Consider the following 25,947-nt stretch of genomic DNA (forward strand, 5'->3'; position numbering starts at 1 on the left):
ACTAAAAAGGAGATAGACTGTGTGATGAACAAATGAGGATTTATTATGAAAAAGGGATAAATATTGTGAAATAAGTGGTCTTTTTGTGACTCGAGTTCAAATGTTTTCCTTGGCTTGCTATGTCATATTTTTTTTATTGTTATTATTATTAAAATATGAAGCACCAAAAGTGAATTTGAGCAAATCTCAAATTTAATGTAGAAATACATAAAAATCCAATTCCAAAACTTCCATACAGCCAATGCTTTGGAATGATTATTATATACATATATTTGGCAGTGTTCTGCAATAACTATACCATTAAGCTTTATGAAAGCTGCCCGCCAGTCTAATTTGTTAGGTATTTACAACACTGAAAGGTTTTTTTAAAAGCCCCCCCCCCTCCTTACCCAGGTTTCACTTGTTTTTATACAAAAAATTCCCAAATTTTTGCATAATTCCTCGAAATTTGTTTTCGTTTGGATGTAGCGGGTGGTATAAACCATGATTGTAAGTAAGCACCTGATTGCTCCTCCCATAATTATTATGGGCGGTCTTGCTGCTTCCTTCTGGCAAATGACCGCTGGCTTTGGATGTGTTGCTCATTGGCTGAGCCGAGTTTTCCAGCTTGCAGAATGGTTCAAAGCGACTGTACACCCGCCTCTCGGTGAAGCGAGGCCTTACGAGCTCCTCGTGAGGCTTTGGGCTGGGCAGGCGAGAGCTTGGGCCACCCACCCTTTGAGGAGAGATCGCTCGGGGAGCAGGCAGGGGTACTCGCTCCCGGTTGGCATTGGCACGCAACTCTCTGGCATCTTGGTACTGAATTTGTTCCGTGTTGAATCTGGGGGCCGACGGATCACCAGGAGGCACCTCCAACAAGATGCTCTCCAAGGGTTTCGCGGCTGGGCCTCTTTTAGTAGTTTCATCGGATGGAGGATTGGGAGATCTGGGAGACTTCGGGGGCTTGGGAGATTTTGGGGGCCTGGGAGATTTGGGAGGCTTGGGAGATTTGGGTGGTTTAGGCCGGATGGCAATATCTTCTTTACTCTTATGCAGGCTCCCTTGGGAATTTGATGAGGAGGTTCTCCTTCGCCTTGGAGAACAATCCGTCTTAGTTTCAGAGGTTTTGGGTTTTTGATTTTCATCGCACTCGGACGTCAAAGTGTCAGAACTGCTACACATTCTATAAAAAGCTGCAGTTTTGTTTTTGGACAAATTTTCTTTCTTTTCTGGGGTAAGGTTCAACAAGGATCTTAGTTTCTGCGACCCCTTTTTCAGGAAATTCGGGGAATTCTTATTTTCTTTCTTCGGCGAGGCATCCTTATTGGCGTCTTCTCTGCTAGATTCAACTAGCACAGCTATAGAAACAGCCTTGGCAGAAGGCGGCTCCTTCGGTTCGACTTCGCGGCTCTTATCCTTGTCCGACACGTGATTTGCCATACTGTGCAAACTTTTTGAGTTTTTACAGCTCTCTTCTAGAGGCGGCTTCGGGTGCTTAAATCTATTCCTATTTAACGTGCTGTAGATGTAACTGGAGGCCTCTTTGCTGTCCCCGTGATCCATAATGGAATTCGACTGGTCAAATATGGGAAAGCTTCGCCTTTTCAATATATTTTCATTTTGATGGTTCTTCTGAAATTCTCTTGGCTTGGCTCTGTTTAGAGAGGAATACATATAAGGAGGTTTCTCCTTAGGAACAGGCAAGGCTGCGCTTGGTTTTACATCTTCTGAAATCGGGTGCAAGGCATGATTGTTTACTATATCAGGCTCCAGTGGGACGTTAGGGCTCGGTTCGGCCTTAGTGCCATCAGCTTCATCTTTCTCTTTAAGGATATGATTGGGGGTTGATTTGGGTGTTTCGCTGCCCTCTGACCCAATGATCGTTGAATTGGAAGAACTTGCACAGCTGTTTACTTCTTTCTGCTCTGGCAACGTGGGCTTGAAAACAAAGGAGGAGCGAAGCCGAGAATGGGCATACAGGGCATGGGCTTTGATATTATCAGCTGGATCGTAACTCTCGGCCCTGTCTCCTAACCCTGAGCCATTTGAATCCTCCGGGAAATCCGACTGATCGTTTAAATATGATTCAATGCGCCAGTTGCGTAGGAAAGACTTTGTGGTGCGCTCAAGGGTTGGCATTCTCTGCTGGAGGAAACGGATATGGCTGTCGGTCCCGTTGAAAGATCTCCGTACGATCGAGTTCCTGTCTGCAATGTTGAGCTTCGGTGGTGGAAATCGATCAGCTAAGCTCTGTTGAGGCACCTTGTGGTTGGTATGGCTCCCGTGCAACGAAGATACAATACTGAGGCTATCAGAGGGCACTTTCCAAAGGTTTGATGGGTTATTTGCTCGGTTCGTTGTTCTATTATTGAGCATCAAATAAGGAGTCCTTTCTGGCTTCTCCCCTGCATAGCTGTGCCTTTTCCAATGTTCGTTGGCATCATTAGGTTGGTATTGCTGTATCCTATTCTGCATATGGAAACCTGGAGCAAACTGGGGCTTGTGAAGTAAATGATTTCGAGGATTGAACTGGTCGTTTTCATTGATTCCATATCTAGCAATACCTCGTGTCTTCAGAACGGTGGGGTCTAGATTATGAATCTTGTCTTGCCATCCGGAAAGGTTACGCTGACTAGAAATGGAAGCTAACGAGGAGCGTGAATGCTGATAGGCTTCGTTTTCCCAGAGTGTTCGGCAGCTATTGATTCTAACTAATTCTGGAGCAAATGAACTCGGAACAGAAGACCGGGCATACAGCGTCCTAAATTCTTCGTCAAAGGATTCAACAAGCTGCCCTGTGATTATCTGGACCATACTGAGATTGGCTTTTTCAAATGACCACATAAAGCTGAAAGTTAAAAAAGAAGAAGAAGATAATTAACCATTTAAATCAGGAATAGATTAAATGTGATATATTTGTGACAGGGTTTTGTGTTGTAACTATGACATTCAGAGGGCAAAATCTCCAAAGGAAAGTTATGAAAGAACCCAAAACAGCAATCTGAAAATCTCCCTGGGGAAAAAAAGATATTCCTGATAAAACAAGAGGCTAAAATATAGCTGAGGTGGTGCAGTGGTTTAATGCAGCACTGCAGGCTTCTTCAGCTGACTGCAGTTCTGCAGTTCGGCTGTTCAAATCTCACCGGCTCAAGGTTGACTCAGCCTTCCATGCTTCCGAGGTGGGTGAAATGAGGACCCGGATTGTTGTTGGGGGCGATATGCTGACTCTGTAAACCGCTTAGAGAGGGCTGAAAGCCCTATGAAGCGGTATATAAGTCTAACTGCTATTGCTATTGCTAACATTAAAAAATCATGTTGATAAAAATATGGAATGTACGATGGATACAAGGATCACTCAGAGATAATATATTTCAAGTACTCTAAAGAACTATCCAGAGTAAATGGGATAGGTGATTATAGTTATCACCAAAACCTCAGCTATATTTCCCAAACAGAAGCTCTATTATCTGTAAAATATCCGCATTTTGTTAGATTTCATCTAATTAAACAGAACCTGTTCTGCAATTAATTTGCCTGAATTATTTAACAAGTGTATAAGTTGCTCCAACTTTATATTACTTCTATAATTTAGTTGTGAGACAGAATTTTAAAAATAATGATTTTAGCCTAACTACTTAATATACTTAGCACTGCAAATCAAAAATTGTCTTCTTCTTTTTTTGCAATCCAGTTCTTATGCATCAACTAGGCAATATGCCCTTAGTATGACCTGCCTAGAAGTCTATCTCTTTATTACTAATTCAAACTGTCAAATTCTACATCAGCCTAAAAAAGTCTTAAAGGGAGGGCTCCTGTATAAGATGTTCACTCCTTAAACAATGCCTGAAAAAGACATTTTAGCTATTTTAACCTTAGGCTGACAACTTGAAATCTGAAGCACTACTTGCAAATCAATTTTTGAAGGTTGCAATCTTGTTCACTTTCTCTTCTCCGAAACAGCATGGGGAGTAATAAAAGTCAAAACTGAAGCCTCACCATTTCGTACATGTGTGCCACATAGATGCAAGAATTAAAATGTGTTCGGTTTCAGAACGTGGGACATGGAACAATGGGATTAAATAACAGGAAGGGCTGTTTTTTTATTGTTTTCTTTTTATCTTTTTTATTCCTTTTTCTCATTAGATTAGGATCCTGAGGGGGGGAGGGAGGGACACTTTTAATTTTGGTTAATTAGTGCAATGTTCTAGGAATCGGTTCCACCACAAAACTGCGTTCGACTAAAGGGCGCTCGACGAAACCGCATAACTGACATCATCACAGGGCGACAACAGCGCAGAGACAGAAGCATGCTGTAAACGCTAAACCTAAAATTAACCCCTAAACCTAAACCTAACCCCCCCTAAACCTAATCCTAAACCTAACCCTAAACCTAACCCTTAACCTAAACCTAATCCTAAACCTAATCCTAAACCTAACCCTTAACCTAACCCTAAACCTAATCCTAACCCTTAACCTAACCCTAAACCTAACACTAAACCTAACCCTAACCCTAACCCTAACCCTAACCCTAAACCTAAACCTAAACCTAACCCTTACCTTAAGTTGAATCGGCTTGCTTTCAAAGCGCTATTTAAAGCACCCTTCTTTCTCTGCACTCGCTGTTGTTGCCCTGTTGATGATGTCAGCGACACGGTTTAATTGGGCATGCTTCAGTCGAGCGCGGTTTTGTCGTGCCACGCTAGGAATCACTCTAAAGACCAGACTGTAATATTCCCACCCTGTCTGGATGACTTTGGCCCTGTCCTTTCTCTTAGGCCTAGGAAGGAATAGGCTAACTAGGCTTCAGCCTAGGGCCTCAAGATCAAGAGGGGCCTACATTCAAATTGTTAGCAAAATTAAAATTACACTATTCTAAAAACAGTGAACACTAAAACACTGAACCGAAAATAAGGAGAAATTCTACGCAGATGACTAATAAACAAACATAAAAATGTATTGGTTACGATCGTTCCAGCGCCGCGGCAGTTGGGGAGCCCGCCCACGTTCCCGGCACCGGCGGTCGGGCGAGAGGCGCGGCCGCTCCCAGTAGTAGCCGCCCCATCCACGCAGAGCCCACCAGCAGCCAGGCAGGTGAGGGCGAGGGGGCCGAGCCGGGCAGCTGAGCGCAGCAGGGGAGGCGGCTGGCCTTGCTGCCTTTGCCGCAGAGCAGAGCCGCCCTCCGTCGGGAGGCCAGCTATATATATTGATATATCACAGTAATGATGTATTTTATTGTCTCTCATGTAATTTACAAACTTAAAAATGGGAGGTGAAAGGGCCTCATAAGTGGAATAGCCTAGGGCCTCTTTTCATCTAAATCCGGCCCTGACTGTGGGGTCCTTGGTGATCTCTGAGCTTGGTTGTTTTCTTACATTTCTATTTTCAGCTAGGTACCATCATCAGTCTAGAAGGTTCTGGAACACTCCCACCAACATTGACCAGGCAAGGTATCTGTATATAATCAGAGAGGAACCTTCACGCCCTTATGGTACTTTGGGGGTAACGAAACATTTGCAAGAAAACAACCCAGGTCAGAGAGCACCAAAGATCTCACAATCTGACTTGGCTTCCCGCTCAAAAAAAGCCAATGGTTCACTCATTTTAGTTTTTAAGCCCTGAAACCTACATCTCAAATAAATCCTGCCCTCGTCCCAGTGGGGGGTTTCAAATTTTTTTAGAACCTCTTCTGTAGGTGTGGCCTGCTTTGTGGGAGTGGCTTGTCAGCCATGTGACCAGGTGGGAGTGGCTTGCTGGCATGTAACCGGGTGGGAGTGGCTTGCCAGACATGTGACTTAGTGGGCGTGGCCAACTTGTAAAATGTGCTGAAACTCACTTAACAACGCTCTTGCTTAGCAACCAAAATGTTCGCTCAGAAACTCTGGCATTTGAAGTACGCAAGTCTTAAAGCTGTCAACTTACAAGACCCTCGCACCCCTAACCCTTTAGAGAAAAAAACTCAGGGGTGTTCAAACTTGACAGCTTTAAGACTTGTGGACTTTAACTCCCAGAATTCCTCCTCCAGTCATGTTGGCTCAGGAACTCTGGCATTGAAGTGTGCAAATCTTAAAGCTGTCAAGTTACGACTCTTGCACCCCTAACCCTTTAGAAAAAAACCTCAGGGGTGTTCAAACTTGACAGCTTTAAGACTTGTGGACTTTAACTCCCAGAATTCCTCCTCTCGCTCTTCATCTTGATGATGTGCGGACGGGCGGGGGGAGGGAGCTGGAACCGGTTCTAAACGGCACTGTAGATTTGTGGAACCTCTTCTATAGAAGAGCTTAGAACTGGCAGGAACCCAGCCCTGCCTCGCCCTCACTACAGTTTGGGTAACTTTTAACTCACAGAAGTTGTATTATCCTCATGCAAAAAACCAGAAAGAAATGTGGTATTTTCATTCATACTCAAAATAAATAAGTGTATAAATTCTTACCTGTAGGTACCATACATAACTTTCTTACAGTCAATAAGAAGAAACTTTTGCTCCATTTTTCCATGAAATTTTGCCCCCGACTTGGAGAAATAATCTTGTCCTTTTACCGTACGTACTCTCATGTTCTATAAAACAAGGCAAAGCATAACATAAAAAACTACTAGTATCTGATCCTCTGACTCCTATTCCAAAGACTAAAGCATGTGTCCCGTATTGTGATTCTCTCAATCCTTGCACCTCATATTTAAAAGCTGAAAATAGTGCAAACGTAAAGGAAAGTATTACTGATTTAGAGAGAGAAAAATATTAAAAATTCATATCACATGGATCAGGGAAAATAAGTGAGTGATAATTTAGACTCAATGTATTCCTCTGCATGTAGCTACATGGATTTGATGAAATGCTATTTCAGAGAAGCTATTCTATTTATGAATAAATCAAATGTCTATGAGTCTTTGCAACATCAAATGTAAAAAGTTGATCCCAAATATTTGAAGGCAAAAGATAGTATGAGCCAAGGTGGCGCAGTGGTTAAATGCAGCACTGCAGGCTACTGCTAGATCAGCAGTTCAGCGGTTCAAATCTCACCGGCTCAGGGTTGACTCAGCCTTCCATCCTTCCGAGGTGGGTAAAATGAGGACCCAGATTGTTGGGGGCAATATGCGGACTCTCTGTAAACCGCTTAGAGAGGGCTGAAAGCCCTATGAAGCGGTATATAAGTCTACTGCTATTGCTATATTGCTAAAACTAGAATGTTGCATTATTGAAGCTGCATCCCAAGTGTATTTACTTAGAAGTAACTCCCCAGAGGCTTAACACTAAGCAGGTTTGCATACAATTGCATTTTAAGCATACATTATACACCACACACGTAGTCATGTATTTTCTTTCTCCGAGACAAACTTTAAATGAGGTCAGTAAAACATATTGCCTAGTGAGCAAGTTTAGGAATACAGATTATTTTAAGTTCTTTCATTACGTGCACAAATTATTTCAATATTCATTTAGCCAGCGGTACGTGCACGCAGAAAACGGCTTCCATATATAATCTTTCAGACAGATGTGAGACATCTGTTTAACTGTTTATTAAATTTATAGGCCGCCAAATCCCGAAGGACTCCGGGCAGCTTACAGAAACAGAGATTAAGAGAAATTAAAAAAACAGATAAAACACGACAAATTTAAAAAGACACAACATGCACCCAATCTAAGCGGGGCTGGACCTCAATCCAGAGGTCAACAGCCCCAGGCCTGCCGGAATAGCCAGGTCTTAATAGCTTTTTGGAAGGCCATGAGAGTGGGTAGGGTCCGGATCTCTGGGAGTAGCTCATTCCATAGGGCTGGAGCAGCAACAGAGAGGGCCCTACTCCGAGGCGTCGCCAGCCGGCATTGTCCAGCTGATGGCACCTGGAGAAGGCCCATCCTGTGCGATCTTATCGGTCTTACGGAGGTGTGCGGCAGAAGATGGTCTCTAAGATATCCGGGTCCTAAGCCATGTAGGGCTTGAAAGGTGATAACCAGCACCTTGAATCGTGCTCGGAGACCAATGGGAAGCCAGTGCAGCTCGCAGAGGATAGGTGTAATGTGGGTGTACCTAGGTATATCCAGTACCGCTCGGGTGGCTGCATTCTGGACTAATTGTAGTCTCCGGACACTTTTCAGGGGTAGCCCCATGTAGAGCTACATCTATAGCAGCCACGGCATTACATAGTAATGCTGGTAGCATAGATCAACTGTGATTCTAACCCTAACTTTTATTTAATTTTCCATCTGTGAGGAATGATGCTCATTCTATACAGATGGATATAAAGATACAAATGATCCCCATTTCAAGGCCCATCGGTCATCAACAAGTACGATCAATGCCATCTCACTACTATAATGCAGCCGCGCGAGCGATTGTGGGTGCACCTAGGTACACCCACGTTACACCTATCCTCTGCGAGCTGCACTGGCTGCCCATTGGTCTCCGGACTCGCTTCAAGGTGCTAGTTGTTACTTATAAAGCCCTACATGGCATCGGACCTGGGTACCTGAGAGACCGCCTCCTGCCAATTACCTCCCAAAGACCAATTCGATCGCACAGGCTTGGCCTTCTCCGGGTTCCATCTGCCAGCCAATGTTGGCTGGTGATCCCCCGGGGGAGAGCCTTCTCTGTTGCTGCTCTGGCCCTCTGGAACGAGCTCCCCGTTGAGATCCAGACCCTTACTATCCTCCTGGCCTTCCGTAAAGCTACTAAGTCCTGGCTGTTCCGACAGGCCGGGGGCTGTTGAAGTATCCAGCCCCGCTTCAATTGTGAATGTTGTGTATTTTTTAAATTGTTGTATTGTCCTAGTTATCCCCTTTTCCCTGTTTTATTGTGAGCCGCCCGGAGTCCTTCGCGAGTGGGCGGCATACAAAACCAATAAACCTAAACCTAAACCTATAATCCATCTTAAAACCTGACTGAGAAGAACCTAAATAATCAGCCTCCTCCAGGCTCCTGACCTGCACAGCCTCTAGGCATGGGGACAAGACTTAGATAGCATCACTTGAGAAGCCCAGGACCGAGATGCATAATTGGGTTTCATGTTGATACTTGAACCCAAACTGACAGATGACCTCACATAGTGGTTTCATGTAGATGTCAAGCACAAGGTAAGAGCATCGAGCCTTGAAGTACTCCATAATTAAGGAATTGTTAGTTCAACCTCACTTACACCCTGTCGACATCAACTGGAATTGGCCACAAAGATCACAGAGATTATTGAGAGGGCAAATCGTCACCTTCTTCAAAGCAGGTGGAACATCCCCTCAGTTCAAAGAAGCATTCACCACCATATGCATCTACCCACATGTCATCTTCTGGGAGGCCTAGTCAACCCAGAGGAACAAAGATCTAGGACACAGGTGGCAGAACTCGGAGGTGCCAAGGTGTCTGTCCCAAGAACTGACAAGATCAAGCTCTTCCCAGCTAGCCAAGCAAGTTCATATCTCAGACAACTCCATGGGATCTGAACAGCCAGAATCTAACTCTGAGTGACTTTATACAACAGTTTAATTCTCATAGTGACATTGCAAAGATTGCCCTTATCTAAGAGGAATCACATTGCCTTAAAGAAGGCAATGATCAATGATCTGCAGTTGCAATGAAAATGGAAATGGAAATTTCTGCCGCTGCTTTTATTGCCACAAAGTACTCCTTAATAAAAGCTCCTATGTGTCCTATGTATGGGACTTGGTGGCTCAGCGGCTAAGATGCTGAGCTTGTCGATTAGAAAGGTTGGCAGTTGGGTGGTTCGAATCCCTAGTGCTGCTTAATGGAGTGAGCTCCCGTTACTTGTCCCAGCTTCTGCCTAGCAGTTCGAAAGCATGTAAAAATGCAAGTAGAAAAAATAGGAACCACCTTTGGTGGGAATTCCATGCGCCTTTGGCATTTAGTCATGCCAGTCACATGACCACGGAGACGTCTTCGGACAGCGCTGGCTCTTCGGCTTTGTAACGGAGATGAGCACCGCTCCCAAGAGTCAGAAACGACTAGCACATATGTGTGAGGGGAACTTTTACCTTTACCTTTATGAGTCTTCGGTTGAATCTACTCTTTGTTTTCCTCCAGGGATAAAACTGACTTGTAATAGAATATAAACAATGGCTCATAGTAGAAGAATTTACATCTCAGTATATAATGGACTTTTGAAATGTTCTGTAATCTGATAGGTTTGTTCAGCCATCACTCTCACACCTGTGAACCACCTGTCCACGGAATGAATACTCCAAAGTAGAATATAAATTATGTCCTGTCGATCTCTTTTAATCATCTTCTTACCATACTTTGGAAAACCACTACACATTCAATATGTAACATGAACTGGAATGTTTCCTTTTGGAATATTTTGCAGATTCTGCTATTAAATAATTTAATTATATAACACAGGATATGTGTTATCAACTTTGGTTTGGCATAAAATAAAATGAGCTGTAACTGAAAGTGTGAAATATTAACATTGGTACCTGTTCTGACCCCCCTCTTCCCACACCAACACACACTACGAGTCAAAGATACTTTCCGGAATTTATTAACAGACAGACAGGTCCTTGGCAGCAAGCCGGCAAGATAAGTCGTGGCAGCAATCCAACCTGCCAAGCTCACAATTCCAAGCTCACATTAGTTCCTGCGTTGACTTCTGCAAGAGGGGCGTGTGCACAAGCAGTCTTTTTATAGTCTGGAGAAGGGCCTAATGACCACCAGCAGAGTGCAATTACCTCCTGTACTTGCGCAACTGTTCCTGACGCCTATTAGCTCTTCGGTGCCGGGCATCCAGGAACAACTCACTGCTGGCTTCTGGATCACTCCCCCTTGTCTCCTCCCCACTGGTCCAAAGCTCAGGCGCCTCCTGGTGGCCAACCAGCCTCTCTGCGCCCTGCTCAGATTCGGAACCCTGTCCAGGGTCCTCCACATCCTCCAGAGCCGACTCAGGGCCCCTCGCTGTTGGAGTCTGGTGGCAGCTCCAACGGCACCTGCTGGGCCATAACAGGTACCCTACAGAACCTCACTGACATCAATAAAATTTACTTTCGAAATGCAATTATTGTTGTTATTACTACTAACAGTAATAATAGCAGCAGTATTATTCTTCCTTTCTAATGGTGCGTAGGATCAGACTGTATAATCTTGTCAGTAGGAAAAATGCTAGAAATTAATAACAGCACACAATTTCCAGTAGTAATCATCTCATCAATATAATCTACTCGAGCCCTTGTGATCTCCAGGCTGGAATACTGTAATGTGCTCTACATGGGGCTGCCCTTGAAGAGCATCTGGAGACTTCAGCTAGTCCAGAATGCGGCCGCGCGAGTGATCGTGGGCACACCACGGTTCGCCCACATAACACCGATCCTCCGTGAGCTGCACTGGCTACCTGTCGATCTCCGGGTGCACTTCAAGGTCCTACTCACCACCTATAAAGCGCTCCATGGTAGTGGATCTGGCTATTTGAGAGACCGCCTTCTGCCAATTACCTCCCTGCGTCCCATCAGATCGCATAGAGTTGGCCTCCTCCGTATTCCATCCGCCAGTCAGTGCCGACTGGCGACTACTCGGAGGAGAGCCTTCTCTGTTGCGGCTCCGACACTATGGAACAATCTCCCCGTGGAGATTCATACCCTCACCACCGTCCAGGCCTTCCGCACAGCCCTCAAGAACTGGCTAGCCCATCAGGCCTGGGGATAAGTTTATTTTTGCCCCTCCCGAATGCTGAGTGAATGTTGAGTTTTACTGTTTAATTTACTTTTGTGCACATTTCTTTTTGTATTGTCCTACACTCCCTTTCCTTTTTGATTGTAAGCCGCCCTGAGTCCCCTCAGGGAAAAGGGCGGCCTATAAATTTTTTATATATATATATATAAAAAAATAATCTATAATGTAATAAAACATCTCATATATCTGAAACTTCATTATCTCTGCATGAGGCGTTCATTATTATTAAGCAACTAGTGCAGAGGTTAAAACTAGCATGTCACTACTTGCCTAAATATTTGAATTGTCAGATTCATCAGCTTAATTGGGAAACATTTTGTAAACAAACTGTTTTAGCACTTTTTTTTTTAGAAAGTAAACCACATTGAAGCATCCTCTCCAGAAGTCTTAGTCCCATGGTAGCTGTTAACAAGCCTTGTTCCCATTATGTCCTCCTTCTTGTTAAGCTTAGGTTTTTCACTGCTTTTAATACGTGGCAAATCATAATTTGTACTATCTTAAAGTGGAAAAAGAAAGGTTTGCAATTTTTTCAGTAAGCGAACTTTCATCCAAAATTTTAGGCTGTCCAGTGCTTCAGATTCAATCTTGCATCCCAGTCTGTCGGAATGTAAAATAGCGCCTATCCACATTGCCGTCACCTCAAGGCTTGATTACTGCAATGCGCTCTACATGGGGCTGCCCCTGAAGAGTGTTCGGAGACTACAGTTAGTCCAGAATGCAGCCGCGCGAGCGATATCGGGTGTACCGAGATACACCCATGTTACACCTATCCTCCGCGAGCTGCACTGGCTTCCCATCGGTCTCCTGACGTGCTTCAAGGTGCTGGTCGTTACCTTTAAAGCCCTACATGGCCTAGGACCTGGATATCTGCGGGACCTCCACCTGCCACATACCTCCCAACGACCCATAAGATCTCACAGGCTGGGCCTCCTCCGGGTGCCGTCGACCGGGCAATGCCGGCTGACGACCACTCGGGGGAGGTCTTTCTCTGTAGCTGCTCCAGCCCTGTGGAACGATCTGCCCGCGGAGATCTGGACCCTTCCCACTCTCTCGGCCTTCCGAAAAGCCACTAAAACCTGGCTGTTCCAGCAGGCCTGGGGCTGTTGACCCCATAATGAGGTCCAGCCCCATCTAGGACTGAGTGTATGGTGTGTTGCTTTTAAATCTATCTTTTCTTTTTTCTATATTTTAGTTTTTATTTTATTCTTGTATTTGTAAGCCGCCCGGAGTCCTACGGGATTGGGCTGCATATAAATTTTATTAAATTCAAATTCAAAATTCAAAGTAACAAATATGTGGTATCGTGGAAGGATGCTCTGCTTTACGGTATTGCAGAAAGGGGCTATGCATGCACTGCCACATGTGCTAAAGCATCTTTTCAAACTGAAACAAGTTTTCACACAGTCTACCAAAACAGTACATTAAAGTTGCATATTGTTCAGCTGAAAATAAGTGAGGAAATTGGATTCAGAGTGGAAGAAAGAAATGATGGGAGAAGGAAATATTTACTGGTTGAGGGGGAAAAAATGAAACTATTTCATAAGTGTTTTGAGCTGGAGTTTGTAATTACAGTGTAAACATGAAATGTGCATCTTTGACATTCTAGTAAACTCTACATTATAAAGCAAGAGAATGTAAAATTTTCATTCATTCGTTTGAATTCCCGATACATGAAACATTACACTTACCCTGAGCCTTTGCACTTGGCAACCTTGTTTTTCCGTCATCTTAAGAAAATGACTGAAGTTTGATTCGTCAAGCAGAAGATAGACTGAAACTCCTCTGGTGGATGCTTCCACAATTTCTTTGAAAATATCTACATCTGTAAATATATCCATAACTATGGCAATAACCTAGATGAGGGAAGAAAGAGAGAATTGTACCTCTTTGCATGTTAACCATAACTAAAATATTTAAAATATTTTAAAATATTACAGCTTCTTGTAATACACCATTCTGATACTGCACACAGGGTGACTCTATTTATAATGCATAGAGGATGATACTATTTATTAATATGAAGCCTTACATATTAGAGAGCCGAGGTGGCGCAGTGGTTAGGGTGCAGTACTGCAGGCCACTTTAGCTGACTGTTATCTGCAATTCAGCGGTTCTAATCTCACCGGCTCAAGGTTGACTCAGCCTTCCATCCTTCCGAGGTGGGTGAAATGAGGAGCCGGACTGTGGGGGCATTATGCTTACTCTGTAAACTGTTTAGAAAGGGCTGAAAGCCCTATGAAGCGGTATATAAGTCTAACTGCTATTGCTATATATACCTGTAAATAATCTTTAGGCACTTCAAGCAAAAATAAGCAACAAAAAACTATGATAAAATTTAAATAAAAGAGCATAATAAAATAACCAATTTTATTTATGGCCAAAAAGTCGAAACTCGGCAGTGGATAAAACACTGTTTATCAAGTAAAATATTTAATAGATATTATATAACAGACATATTAAACTTGAGCTCATTGATTTGTTACTAAAAGCCTTGTTTTATGGTTAAAATCTGGCTGTTGCCACTGTAATCTTAGGATTTTCATTTGCAAGAACACTTTTTATATACCCCAAAGAATCTTTTCCTAGTTTTGATTTTAAAATAAGCCAGACAACATTTTGCTTAAGAATCTTATAAAATTCACAATGCAACAAAATATGAGCCACTGTTCCAGGATCAGTACCATTCCAGGGATAAAATCTTGGAGAAGTAAAAATTTTTTGATATCTACTACATAGCCTATTTGATGGTGACACGTTTAATCTGGTTTTGAAAAAGCTATTCTGTATTTACTTAAATATAAGCTATTCAAATATTTAGGGAGTTGAAAAATATATCATATGATTAATTCCAAATGTTGCAGGTGTACACAATATTTTGACTTTGTCCATTAATTCCTGTCCTGAATTATCTCATAGTCTTTGTCTGATACTATGAATCGCTGATGACATACCCTGGAGAATAAATATTAAGGAACAATGCCAATGACTAATTGTTTCAGTCACCTGTTTAAACCATAAACCTACAAAGAATTCATGTGGGATTTCCTGAAGCAATCCTTCCTTGTTCTTAGAAACATATTACTTGTAATCAAAACTCAGCAGTGCTTCACCAAACCTTTGTTATCAAATGGTACTGCCCAGTTTCCATGAGATTAACAGAATTCGGATCACGGCTTGGGTCACTTAAAAAAATAAATTTAAAAATTCACCTGCAGCTGTGCTATGGTATTAGTACATGTGAACTCCATATAAAATTTGAGACATCATTCTGGCATTTAAAATGTTTATTGCTGCAGGAACAATTTCCCTTCTTTTGAGTAAAAATACTGAAGCAAGGCCATCGTAGTAGATTTCTGCTTTCAAATGTTCTGCCTTACAATGCTATTTGCCAAGTTAGAGCAAGGTTAAATAAAATGCCCAGATAAGTAAAATTTTCTACTTGTGTTATTATATGATCTTGAATTTTCTAAATAAACTTCTTTACTTTTCCCCCCCTCAAAAAACAAAATCTTAGTTTTATCATCGTTAATTTGCAGTACATTTTCTTGCCAATATAATATTTCAGGTCCAATTTAATAGGTGAAAGAAGAACATTATCATCTGTAAATAACAAAGCACGAATCTTCTTTTTAGCTAATAATGGACAATGGCCCTCAACCTGACATAGTGTGATCTCCAATGCTTTAACAGAAAGTTATATAATGCAATCATGTCTCAATCTGTTATTTCATCAAAATGTCATCTCTAAAGGAACCATTTCTGTTTTATCTAAGTTGCATTATACTATCTTAATATAACATCCTCATTAGATATTATAAGGTGCCTGTCAAGAATCAAGCCAAAGTTTGGTTCTCTTAACAAATCAAACAATCTGAAGTTTAGAGCAGTTAAAAGACATACAAATAAAATACCAACTGTTCCTATGGCTCATTAATTTTAAAAGTGCAAATATAAAATATCTAATTCATAAAAGGTGCAACTGAAATAAATGAGTCTTTAAAACCTGTTTAAATATCTGCCACGACCAACTTTAAATGGGCCATAAGGGATTGCCCTTTTATTAAATAATCACTTTTTTCCTTAAATAATCACAGGAGAACGACTGTGAGATGATTTCTGAATTCTTGCATGAAAACATCAAGTGTACTTTTTTAATTCAATAGAATTAATTCTTTCGAGCACTTAGCTTTGTTATCATTAATTTAGCAGCCAACTGATGTTCATGTACATGGATTGCAGTATAAGCTTAGCCAGATGACAAGGACAATATACTTAGTTACTAAGAATGTTATAGATTCTTAAAAGAGTAACATTACTATAATTGTTCGTTTCAAAGTATCCGAAGGCTCTTTAGATTAACACAGTGTTTCTCAACCTTGGCAACTTGAAGATGTCTGGACTTCAATTCCCAGAATTCCCCAGCCAGCATTCGTACCAAGATACACCCATGTTACACCTATCCTCCGCGAGCTGCACTAGCTCCCGATCAGTCTCCGAACGCGCTTCAAGGTGCTGGTTATTACCTTTAAAGCCCTACATGGCTTAGGGCCTGGATATCTACGGGACCGTCTTCTGCCACATACCTCCCAGCGTCCGATAAGATCTCACAGGATGGGCCTTCTCTGGGTGCCGTCGACTAGACAATGTCATTTGGCGGCTCCTCAGGGGAGGGCCTTCTCTGTAGCTGCCCTGGCCCTATTGAACGATCTACCCCCAGAGATCCGGACCCTCCCCACTCTTGCAGCCTTCCGAAAGTCTATTAAGACCTGGCTTTTCTGGAAGGCCTGAGGCTGTTGACCTCTTGAATGAGGTCCAGCCCCACTAAGGTTGAGTGCATGTTGTGTCTTTTTAACTTACCTTGTCTCTCTATTTTTTTTTAATAAAAAAAATAGTATTCTTTTAAATTGTTTTTTATGTAAGCCGCCCGGAGTCCTTCGGGATTGGGCGGTATATAAATTTATTAAACATTAACATTAACTTACTATTTTGAAAGGCCGCATGTTGCCAATTCAGGAGGGCTCCAAACTTGACAACTTTTAAGACTTGTGGATTTTAACTCCCAGAATTCCCCAGCCAGAATGTTTGGAGACCCCTGTGCATGTTTCTGTTGTTTTGATTTTGATTTTATATTTTAATAGACAAACATTGTGCCCCTTAAGGGGAGATCTGCATCTACCTCCCCATGCACATTTCGCTCCCTTCTTTTCAATTTTGGCCATTTTTAATTTAAATTTAATGTTTCTATTGTTTTGATATATTCACATAGTGTTTTGACTAAGTGACTGCAAGCACCCCAGCAGGATAGACACCATATAAGTTAAATAAATAAAAAAGTGAATAAATAAGAAGATACCGTGACCTGACAATTGCGCGCTGACAAAAGCGCGGCGACAAAACTGCAACGTCAAAATTGCGCCGACAAAAGCGCGCCGACAAAAGCGCGATTAGGGTTAGGGTTATAACGTTGTTTTTGTGTCCCACTATATTGTTTGTTGATGGCGCGCTTTTGTCGGCGTGCATTTGTCGGTGTGATTTTGACACCACGGCTTTGTCAGCGCGCATCTGTCCATGCGCATTTGTCTAGCGCGCATTTGTCTAGCGCGCATTTGTCGGTGAACCAGAAGATACATAGATTAGAACTCAGTATTTTATTTTATTGCTGTTGTTGCTTTTAATCCAATTTCTATGTATTGGGACATACATCATTTAACTGTGATTAGATCAGCTATAACTTTAATAAGTTGATTATGAAAATAAGTTTAGTTAGTTAGTTTTAGTTTAGTTTTATTGGTTTTGTATGCCGCCCACTCCCGAAGGACTCCGGGCGGCTTACAATAAAAAGGGAAGGGGGATAAATAAGACAATACAAAATTTAAAATACAACAACATTCACAATTAAAGTGGGGCTGGATACTTCAACAGCCCCAGGCCTGCCGGAACAGCCAGAACTTAGTAGTTTTACGGAAGGCCGGGAGGGTAGTAAGGGTCCGGATCTCCACGGGGAGGTCGTTCCAGAGGGCTGGAGCTGCAACAGAGAAGGCCCTCCCCCGGGTAGTAGCCAGATGGCATTGGCTGGCAAATGGAGTCCGGAGGAGGCCAAGTCGGTGCGATCGAATCGGTCTTTGGGAGGTAATTGGCAGGAGGCGGTCTCTCAGTTAAGCATTGCATGATAATGATAATGGAACTCAGAAAAGGAAATGGAACCCAAAAGGAAAATATTCGAATAGAAAAACAGGAAAAAAATATTTAATGGGAAATGAATCTGCTGTCTCACAGATTTAAATTTGAGCCAATAAAATACCTTCCCACCCCCCCAAAATAGCAGTCTCCAAAAACTATCATATGTTTTATGAAGGTTCTTCAAATGTTGATTTCTATTAGCACAAACAACTATATAATCTGTCAGAAAAAAAGATAATTAAAGTACAATTACTGAGTTACATTTTTAAAACTGTGGTGGCAGAATTATATTCTGGTGTGTAAAGTTCTACTCAGGTGTACGTAAATGGTCTGTTTTATTCATAAATTATAAGTGAATATTCTATAGTGGTGCATTTATGGCATCATCACAGAATATATTTTAAAGCTTCAAAGGAACTTTATAAAGAAAGATTATGTATGTGGGATCTAGGAAAGATGAATTTTTATCACATGATCAGCACAATCATCCAAAAAGCACATTAATCACAAAGCTTTCAAATATGGCAGGACTTTTATTTTTTGCTCAGTTACATGGTAGCAATAGCCAAGGTGGCGCAGTGGTTAAATGCAGCACTGCAGGCTACTTCAGCTGAGTGCAGTTCTGCAGTTCGGCTGTTCAAATCTCACCGGCTCAAGGTTGACTCAGCCTTCCATCCTTCCGAGGTGGATAAAATGAGGACCCGGATTGTTGTTGGGGGCAATATGCTGACTCTGTAAACCGCTTAGAGAGGGCTGAAAGCCCTATGAAGCGGTATATAAGTCTAACTGCTATTGCTATAGCTGTCCTTGGGAAGTTGTCTGCTTTATATCAATTTCAGAAAGCCAGCTTAGTATAGTGAGTAAAGACGCCAGACTAAAAACCAGGAGACCTTAAATGCTAATCCTACCTTACGCATCAAGCCAGCTGGGTAACTTTGGGCCAGTCACTCTCACTAAGCCAAGAAAATTAAGAGGCTTGTCCAGGCAGTCGCCCGGAGTCAAGATTGACTTGAAGGCACATATAGTCACACAAAAGATGAGTAATAAAGAAAATTAAAGTGCTAATAAGACAAACCCAAGTAATTCACAGGGATTGAATCAGTATTCACTGATCACTCAATATCAGCCATGAGTCAAAACTGTTAAGCTGCTAACTTTGTGCTTTTAACTATCCTTGGGAAACAAGATAATACTTGAAATGACGAAGGAACGAAAACAGCACCTGGCTTTTCAGTATGAGGATTAACTCGTAAATGCATTGTGGAATGTTTGTTGGGTTTTTACCAATAGCAATAGCAGTTAGACTTATATACCGCTTCATAGGGCTTTCAGCCCTCTCTAAGCGGTTTACAGAGTCAGCATATCGCCCCCAACAACAATCCGGGTCCTCATTTTACCCACCTCGGAAGGATGAAAGGCTGAGTCAACCTTGAGCCTGGTGGGATTTGAACAGCCGAACTGCTGAACTGCAGTCAGCTGAAGTAGCCTGCAGTGCTGCACCCTAACCACTGCGCCACCTCAGCTCTTCTCTTCTCTTACCATCCTATCCTATCCTATCCTATACTAGGTGGCACAGTGGTTAGAGTGCAGTACTGCAGGCCACTTCAGCTGACTGTTATCTGCAGTTCAGCGGTTCAAATCTCACCGGCTCAAGGTTGACTCAGCCTTCCATCCTTCCGAGGTGGGTAAAATGAGGACCCAGACTGTGGGGGCAATATGCTGACTCTGTAAACCGCTTAGAGAGGGCTGAAAGCCCTATGAAGCGGTATATAAGTCTAACTGCTATTGCTATTGCTATTGCTATCCTATCCTACCCCCTTTTTTCAGTCACTCCAATGGGTTCCATTAGGAATCCTATAGTAAAAGTTCCTTTTTCGCAGAAAATTTAAAAAATGGAGAAAGAAAAACAAAAAGTGAATGTGCCGTGTGACATCTTGGCTGTACAGATAGTCCTCGGCTTACAATGTTTCACTTAGTGACCATTCAAAGTTACAACAGCATTGAAAAAAGTGACTTGTGTTTTTGACAGTTACGCCCTTTGCAGCTTCCCCATGATCATGTGATCAAAATTCAGACGCTGGGCAACTGACTCATATTTATGACCGTTGCAGTGTCTGCAAAAGGGTCATGTGATCCCCTTTTTGCGACCTTCTGGCAAACAAAGTCCACGGGGAAGCCAGATTCACTTCACAAGCAGGTTACTAACTTCACAACTGCAGTGATTCACTTAGCGGTGGCAAGAAATGTCGTAAAATGGGACAAAACTCACTTAACCACATAGATTTTTGGGCTCAGTTACGATCGTAAGTCGAGAACTACCTGTAATTGCCTGTAAGAAATTCAAGCATCCTGTGCTAAATGTGAAAAATTGAAGATACTTCTCTTTCATGTAAAGGATCAGAATGCTGTGACTCACTTGATCTGCATTGAAAATAAAATGGTTGAAACCAACTAAAGATGTTGCATTTCACTTCATCTTGTCTTTAAGACATTATAGAAGAATTCTTCAGGTTGCTGAAATTCAACACACCTTCTCCCTTTCCCTCTAGGAAGCAGAAAGCACTACATCTTACTGGAGCTCTGGTATTCTCACAGAGTAGAAAGTGGCTCTTTAGATGCAAAGCAAGCTGTTAAAGCATTAAAACAAATTAAAAGCTAATCTGTTTGCAATTTGCAAACAGTTTTGAAGAGCAAAACAACAACATACTGTGTTACAATAACCATGGTGTGATTACTACTTCAGGAGATGATCCACTTGACTAGAAAGTCAGACAGTTGGCACCGAAGCTGAAAATCAGCAATGGCATTCTTGGCCACCTCTACCACCTGATCACCCGGGAACAATGGTAGACTGGAGAATCCCATAATATGGCACAGAAATCCAAGACCGTCTACTGCCATTCTGTCTGAGATTGTTGCAAACACTGCTTTCAAAACCTCTTATCTATCCTGAACAACATGTTAGTTACCTGGGTGGAGAGGGAGATATAATATTCCCTAAGCAAAGTATTTTGTATTGTTAAACAAGATTGTTATAGCCCAGCAACAGCCTGTGCTGCGTTCTAATTGGTCGGGCAAAGCACAGCCTGTGATTGGTGGTTGTAATGACAGTTAAATGACAGTTGGTACCTGAGAGTATAAATACTGTGACAGTTGTAACACATTCTGAATCACTTGTCACCTACTAATAAACATCTTACTCTCTGATTCCATGGCTCCTGTGTCTATCCCTCACACAACACATTTACAACAAAGATGTGTCTCTTAGAGCAAACAGTTTTGGAGAGAAATGCTGAATAATTTCTAGTTTTTTCCTAATTCACTCTCTATGGGAACTTAACTGTCTCATAAAATTGACCCACAAAAAGAGGAAATCCTAAGTCTTTTGAAAATGAACACATTCAGTATGCATAAAATCTTTTAATATCATTCACTTCATTTACATACATACCGTATGTATGTAAAAAAAAGAGAGATTATAGTAAAGGCAAGCTACAGTATTTATCAAAAATAAAAAAGAACACCTCCACTAGAAAATTGATTCCTACAACTTAGAAGCATGTCATTTTTAAGTATAGAGCGGAGGTGGTGCAGTGGGTAGAGTGCAGTACTGCAGGCCACTTCAGCTGACTGCTAGTTCGGCAGTTCGGCGGTTCAAATCTTACCGGCTCAGGGTTGACTCAGCCTTCCATCCTTCTGAGGTGGGTAAAATGAGGACCCGGATTGTTGTTGGGGGCAATATGCTGACTCTGTAAACTGCTTAGAGAGGGCTGAAAGCCCTATGAAGCAGTATATAAGTCTAATTGCTATTGCTATTGCTATAACTCAGCATTAACACATGGCTTTATACAGTCTTTCAGGATGCATTTAAGTTTTTTATTCATTCCGTGTCAGAGGCCTGAGTTATCTTTAAAAAAGAAAGCTGTGATTCAAAATTGCAAGGCGCCATTAAATATTATACAGAATTAGTCCATATATAAAACAAAAGATTGAGGCTCCAGACCATAACGAAAGAACAGAATGAGTTCATTTCTTTAAATCGTCACTGATTTTCTTTCCAAAGACTCCAGCAATTTAAATTTCATAAACAGCATCTCCCAAAGGTTAATTAAAACGATTGCATTTCATTTCTATTGAAGCTGTTGAAGAAAGTGGAGTGAATCCAATTTTCACATTGTGAAAACTTAGAAGATAATGAAGATGATGCTAATGATAAGTGGTAAGGAATTAAGAGAAATTTAGAAGCATATACATTCTCTTTTTCACTTTAGGCTGCATTTCATTATTCCATCTGTAGGCTTTGAAATTTATTGCAAGGTGAACTTTCCAAAACTGTACAAAAAATTAATTTACTTTCACAGGAACCCTTAAGAACACCATTATGCTTTATAAAACATTAGTCATGTCATAAAGTACCCTAAATTTGACACGCCATTCACATGCACAAACAGTCTCTCATAGATACAAAAACAATTCCTTTGCACTTTGAGAAACATATTCAACTGGAGATAAAAAAAAGTGTGTAGAAATCCCTTGACTTAAAGAAGGAAGAAGGAAGAGAAGGGAAGAGTTAGGAAATTGAGAAATCTAAAAAGAGAGGAAGAGAGCTGGTTATTTCATCACAGGGAAGAAATGAGTGGAAAATCATTTTAGAAGACATTGGTGCAGAAGATAGTATGTAGTTTGAGAAAAGAATTTTGTGGGTTTGAGAGAAAATTATTTGCATGTGTTATTTCTATTTGGAAGAAATACATTTAGAAGAATTGTTTTTAGAATAATTTATTTAAAACTGGTAAAAAAGAGAGACTTGTGTCTTCATGGCAAGAAGCAGTAGGCCTTAAAGAAATGTATTTCTAAGGAGTGGTAGAGGGGGAGGGGAAGTAGGGTAGAGGGGAATGATGGAGGGAAGATGGAAAGTTGGAGGGGGGCAAAAGAAAGGGTGTATGGAGGGTCGAAGAGGCACATTGGGTTTCTATTTTGGGGGTATTATTGACAAGAGGAATGGCTGTGTTTATTGTTTAATGTTATATGGCCCCAGTTGTGCACAGTATATATGTGACTGTACGAAAATGAAAATGGAAAATAAAAACACATTTACAAAGAAATGTATTTCTAGCTTCACTGATGCGTCTTTCTTTTTTAAAAATGGGATTTTGTTGCAATTATAAATATTTCATTTGCTTGTGATTGGTACTGTGTATCAGTGCTTCCATGCCTAAAAATCCACATGTAGCCACCGACCACCAAAACACAGAAGATCCATGGTTTAGATCCATTAAAATTTTTCAAATCTAAATGCTCTAAAAACAAGACAAACATATTATTCAATGTTAAACTGAAACATAGATGTCTCTAATCTGTGAGCCTAGTGGTAGAAGTACTTCATGGGAACCATGACATGTGACCAGTTTAATTAAAATATTTAAAATGTCTTTTAATATATCATGCGCTACTTCAAAAAAAAAAAATACAGCATCCTAGTAACAGTAGGATGATTCTTCCTAACACAGCACTAGATTAGCATTCCCATTAACTCTCCCAAATCAGTTCTTTTGTGCTTTCGAAAATTTTAAACGTGGGAATGGAACATTTTATTGTGAGGCCTTATATTTCCTGCCTTATTTCAATATTTTCCTATTGAAAATCACTACCAAATTTAGCTAAATTTCATTGTGTGATTGATGTCGAGATGTTGGGGATTGCCTTTAATCTGTGGATTCCAGGTTGGTCATTCCTGTCTAATAACAAGAACAATTTTAAAAAGATTTTTGTGTGCGTCAGAACGATGCAACTATAGAATTAAAAACTCTCAGTTATACATTGTGTTTCAAATAAAGCATGTGTGTTAAATGTAAACACAAATTTAATGTCACATGTTTGTAGAATTGGCCCCAGTTGTGCCAGTGGTTAAAAATCTTTAAACCGTTCATGTGATGGCCAAAAGCAAGGACTGCTGAACTTGGATTAAATTTAGTTCCATTCTAATTAGTACCTAAGAGATTTTGTCATATAATAGTTCAGTTCAATAGCAATCCATGTAACCACCCAGCTACCTTACTTGCCTGTTTTATGCATAAACGGGATGTAACGTAAAGATCTCATTTATGAACAGCTGGAAAAGTAAAACTGGCTGTGATCACATTTCACTGCCAATTTTATTTTTCCAGGTGTTCCGACTTACAACACCTGATGATGGAGTGGACTATGAAATATTAGAAAAGGGTTCACCGACAAATGCGCGATAGACATATGCGCGCCAACAAAACCGTGACGGACAAGTGAGCGCTGTCAAAATTGCTAATTGATTTTCGACAAATGCGCGATGACAAAATCGTGCCAGTGAGTAACCCAAGAGCCGAGGTGGCGCAGTGGTTAGGGTGCACTACTGCAGGCCACTTCAGCTGACTGTTATCTGCAGTTCAGCGGTTCAAATCTCACCGGCTCAAGGTTGACTCAGCCTTCCATCCTTCCGAGGTGGGTAAAATGAGGACCCAGACTGTGGGGGCGATATGCTGACTCTGTAAACCGCTTAGAGAGGGCTGAAAGCCCTATGAAGCGGTATATAAGTCTAACTGCTATTGCTATTGCTACCCTAACCCTAACCCCAACCGTAATTTTTTCGATTTTATTGTGCTTGTCATTGTGCTTTTGTCGTCGTGATTTTATCGTCGCAAATTTGTCGGGACGATTTTGACGTCGCGTTTTAATCGGCGCTATTTTGTCGGCACGCATATGTCTATCGCGCAATTGTTGGGTCATGTTAGAAAAGCACATGAGCATGAACAAGCTAAACTTCTAGCAAAGGGAAGAGTGTCATATTACATAGTAATGGAACTACTGGTTTATAACCATGTTCTGGTTATTTAAAATGAGGAAAACAGGCTATAGAGCAAGGTTCTCATAATGGTCAATATTGACCGCCAAGCGTCAAATGGACTTTCCAGGGGGTCTTTATGGTTCATTGCACAGTCAGTCAGATGTTCAAACTGGATATGGCATTTTTGTCCACATATCCAGCCCTTCCTAAGGATTTGGATAAGGTGTGAATGTTGGATGATGTTACAGGTATTGTTGTAGGATGTTCCGAGTTAAGCTGCCTTTTGCAATTGACTGATGGTGAATTTGTCAATGACAATTAAGTTCAAGTGGTGCGCCAGTTGTTTTGGATTTGCAAGGTGCCTATCACTTTGCTTTCTTTTGCAACAACTGTCAAGTATCATCTTCTTGTTAGGCTTGATCTTCATATCACTGACAATTATGCTTTTTATCAGGAAGCACGACTGGATAAAACTCCACTTGTGTAATTTTTTTTGAATATACTGTTCTTCTTTTATGTCAAATATCTCCCACTTATTTTAGAATCAGTCAATACTTTCATAGCCACAGATGGCATACAATTAGTGTAATGTTTTCAAATTCTCCTTAAATGTATTTTCAACACAGCTACCCAAGGGAACACATATTTCCTAAAATTCAGATTTCTACCATGTCTTCCATTACAAACAATAACCCTATTCTATTAGGATGTTTTAAATGTTTTAAATAAAATAAGTAATGCACATATAAAATATTAACTTTATAAATGCTAATTATAAATATCAGGGCATTATTAAGTCCTCAAAATTCTGCAAGGAAGTGAGAATGAAGAATATAGAGTAAAATTACTGAACAAGATTAACAATTATACAGCATTGTCCTCATTCTATTAACTTGGTTACACCAATGAAATTTCTCTCATTTGTAAACTCTCTGGCAATAAAAGATCAGAAAAAGCACACATTTTATTTATACAGCATTCACTAACTTAGAACTCCAAAGAGCTATAAATCAGAATATAAGATAATTGGTTGGGTCTTGTAATACCAGACTCACATAAATGTCTGAAAGCTGATCAATAATTTTTTTTAATTAGCTCAATTCATCTACATAGTCAAAATGATCTATGATAATGCCATATCAAATTACTTTTGCCACTCTGTGTTGTGATGTCTGGCATATACTGAGCCAACTTTTGAGCTGTGCCATGTCTGTCCTTTGCTAACAATTATCCAAAATAATTGCACTGACGCAACTGTTGTTTTAAATTGCATGGCGCTAAATAATATTAATGATTCAATCAAGA

General features: G+C 41.1%; 1 protein-coding gene across 1 annotated transcript in view; it reads right to left on the minus strand.

Moving 5' to 3' along the window:
* Positions 1-174: 174 nt before the first annotated feature.
* SACK1B (scaffolding CK1 anchoring protein B) overlaps positions 175-25,947 on the minus strand; it is a 45,421-nt gene continuing 19,648 nt past the window's right edge. The window contains exons 3-5 of the mRNA XM_087718952.1: positions 13,334-13,498; positions 6,410-6,534; positions 175-2,827 (exon numbers count right to left, since the gene is read on the minus strand). Coding sequence (XP_087575078.1) covers positions 397-2,827; positions 6,410-6,534; positions 13,334-13,498 — 2,721 coding nt within the window. The 3' untranslated portion in view covers positions 175-396. The remainder of the gene's footprint in view (positions 2,828-6,409; positions 6,535-13,333; positions 13,499-25,947) is intronic.

This window comes from Thamnophis sirtalis, unplaced genomic scaffold (genome assembly GCF_051295495.1).
Source record: "Thamnophis sirtalis isolate CommonGarterSnake01/CBP01778 unplaced genomic scaffold, rThaSir2_p1.2 scaffold_6, whole genome shotgun sequence".
NCBI classification, from domain to species: domain Eukaryota; kingdom Metazoa; phylum Chordata; class Lepidosauria; order Squamata; family Natricidae; genus Thamnophis; species Thamnophis sirtalis.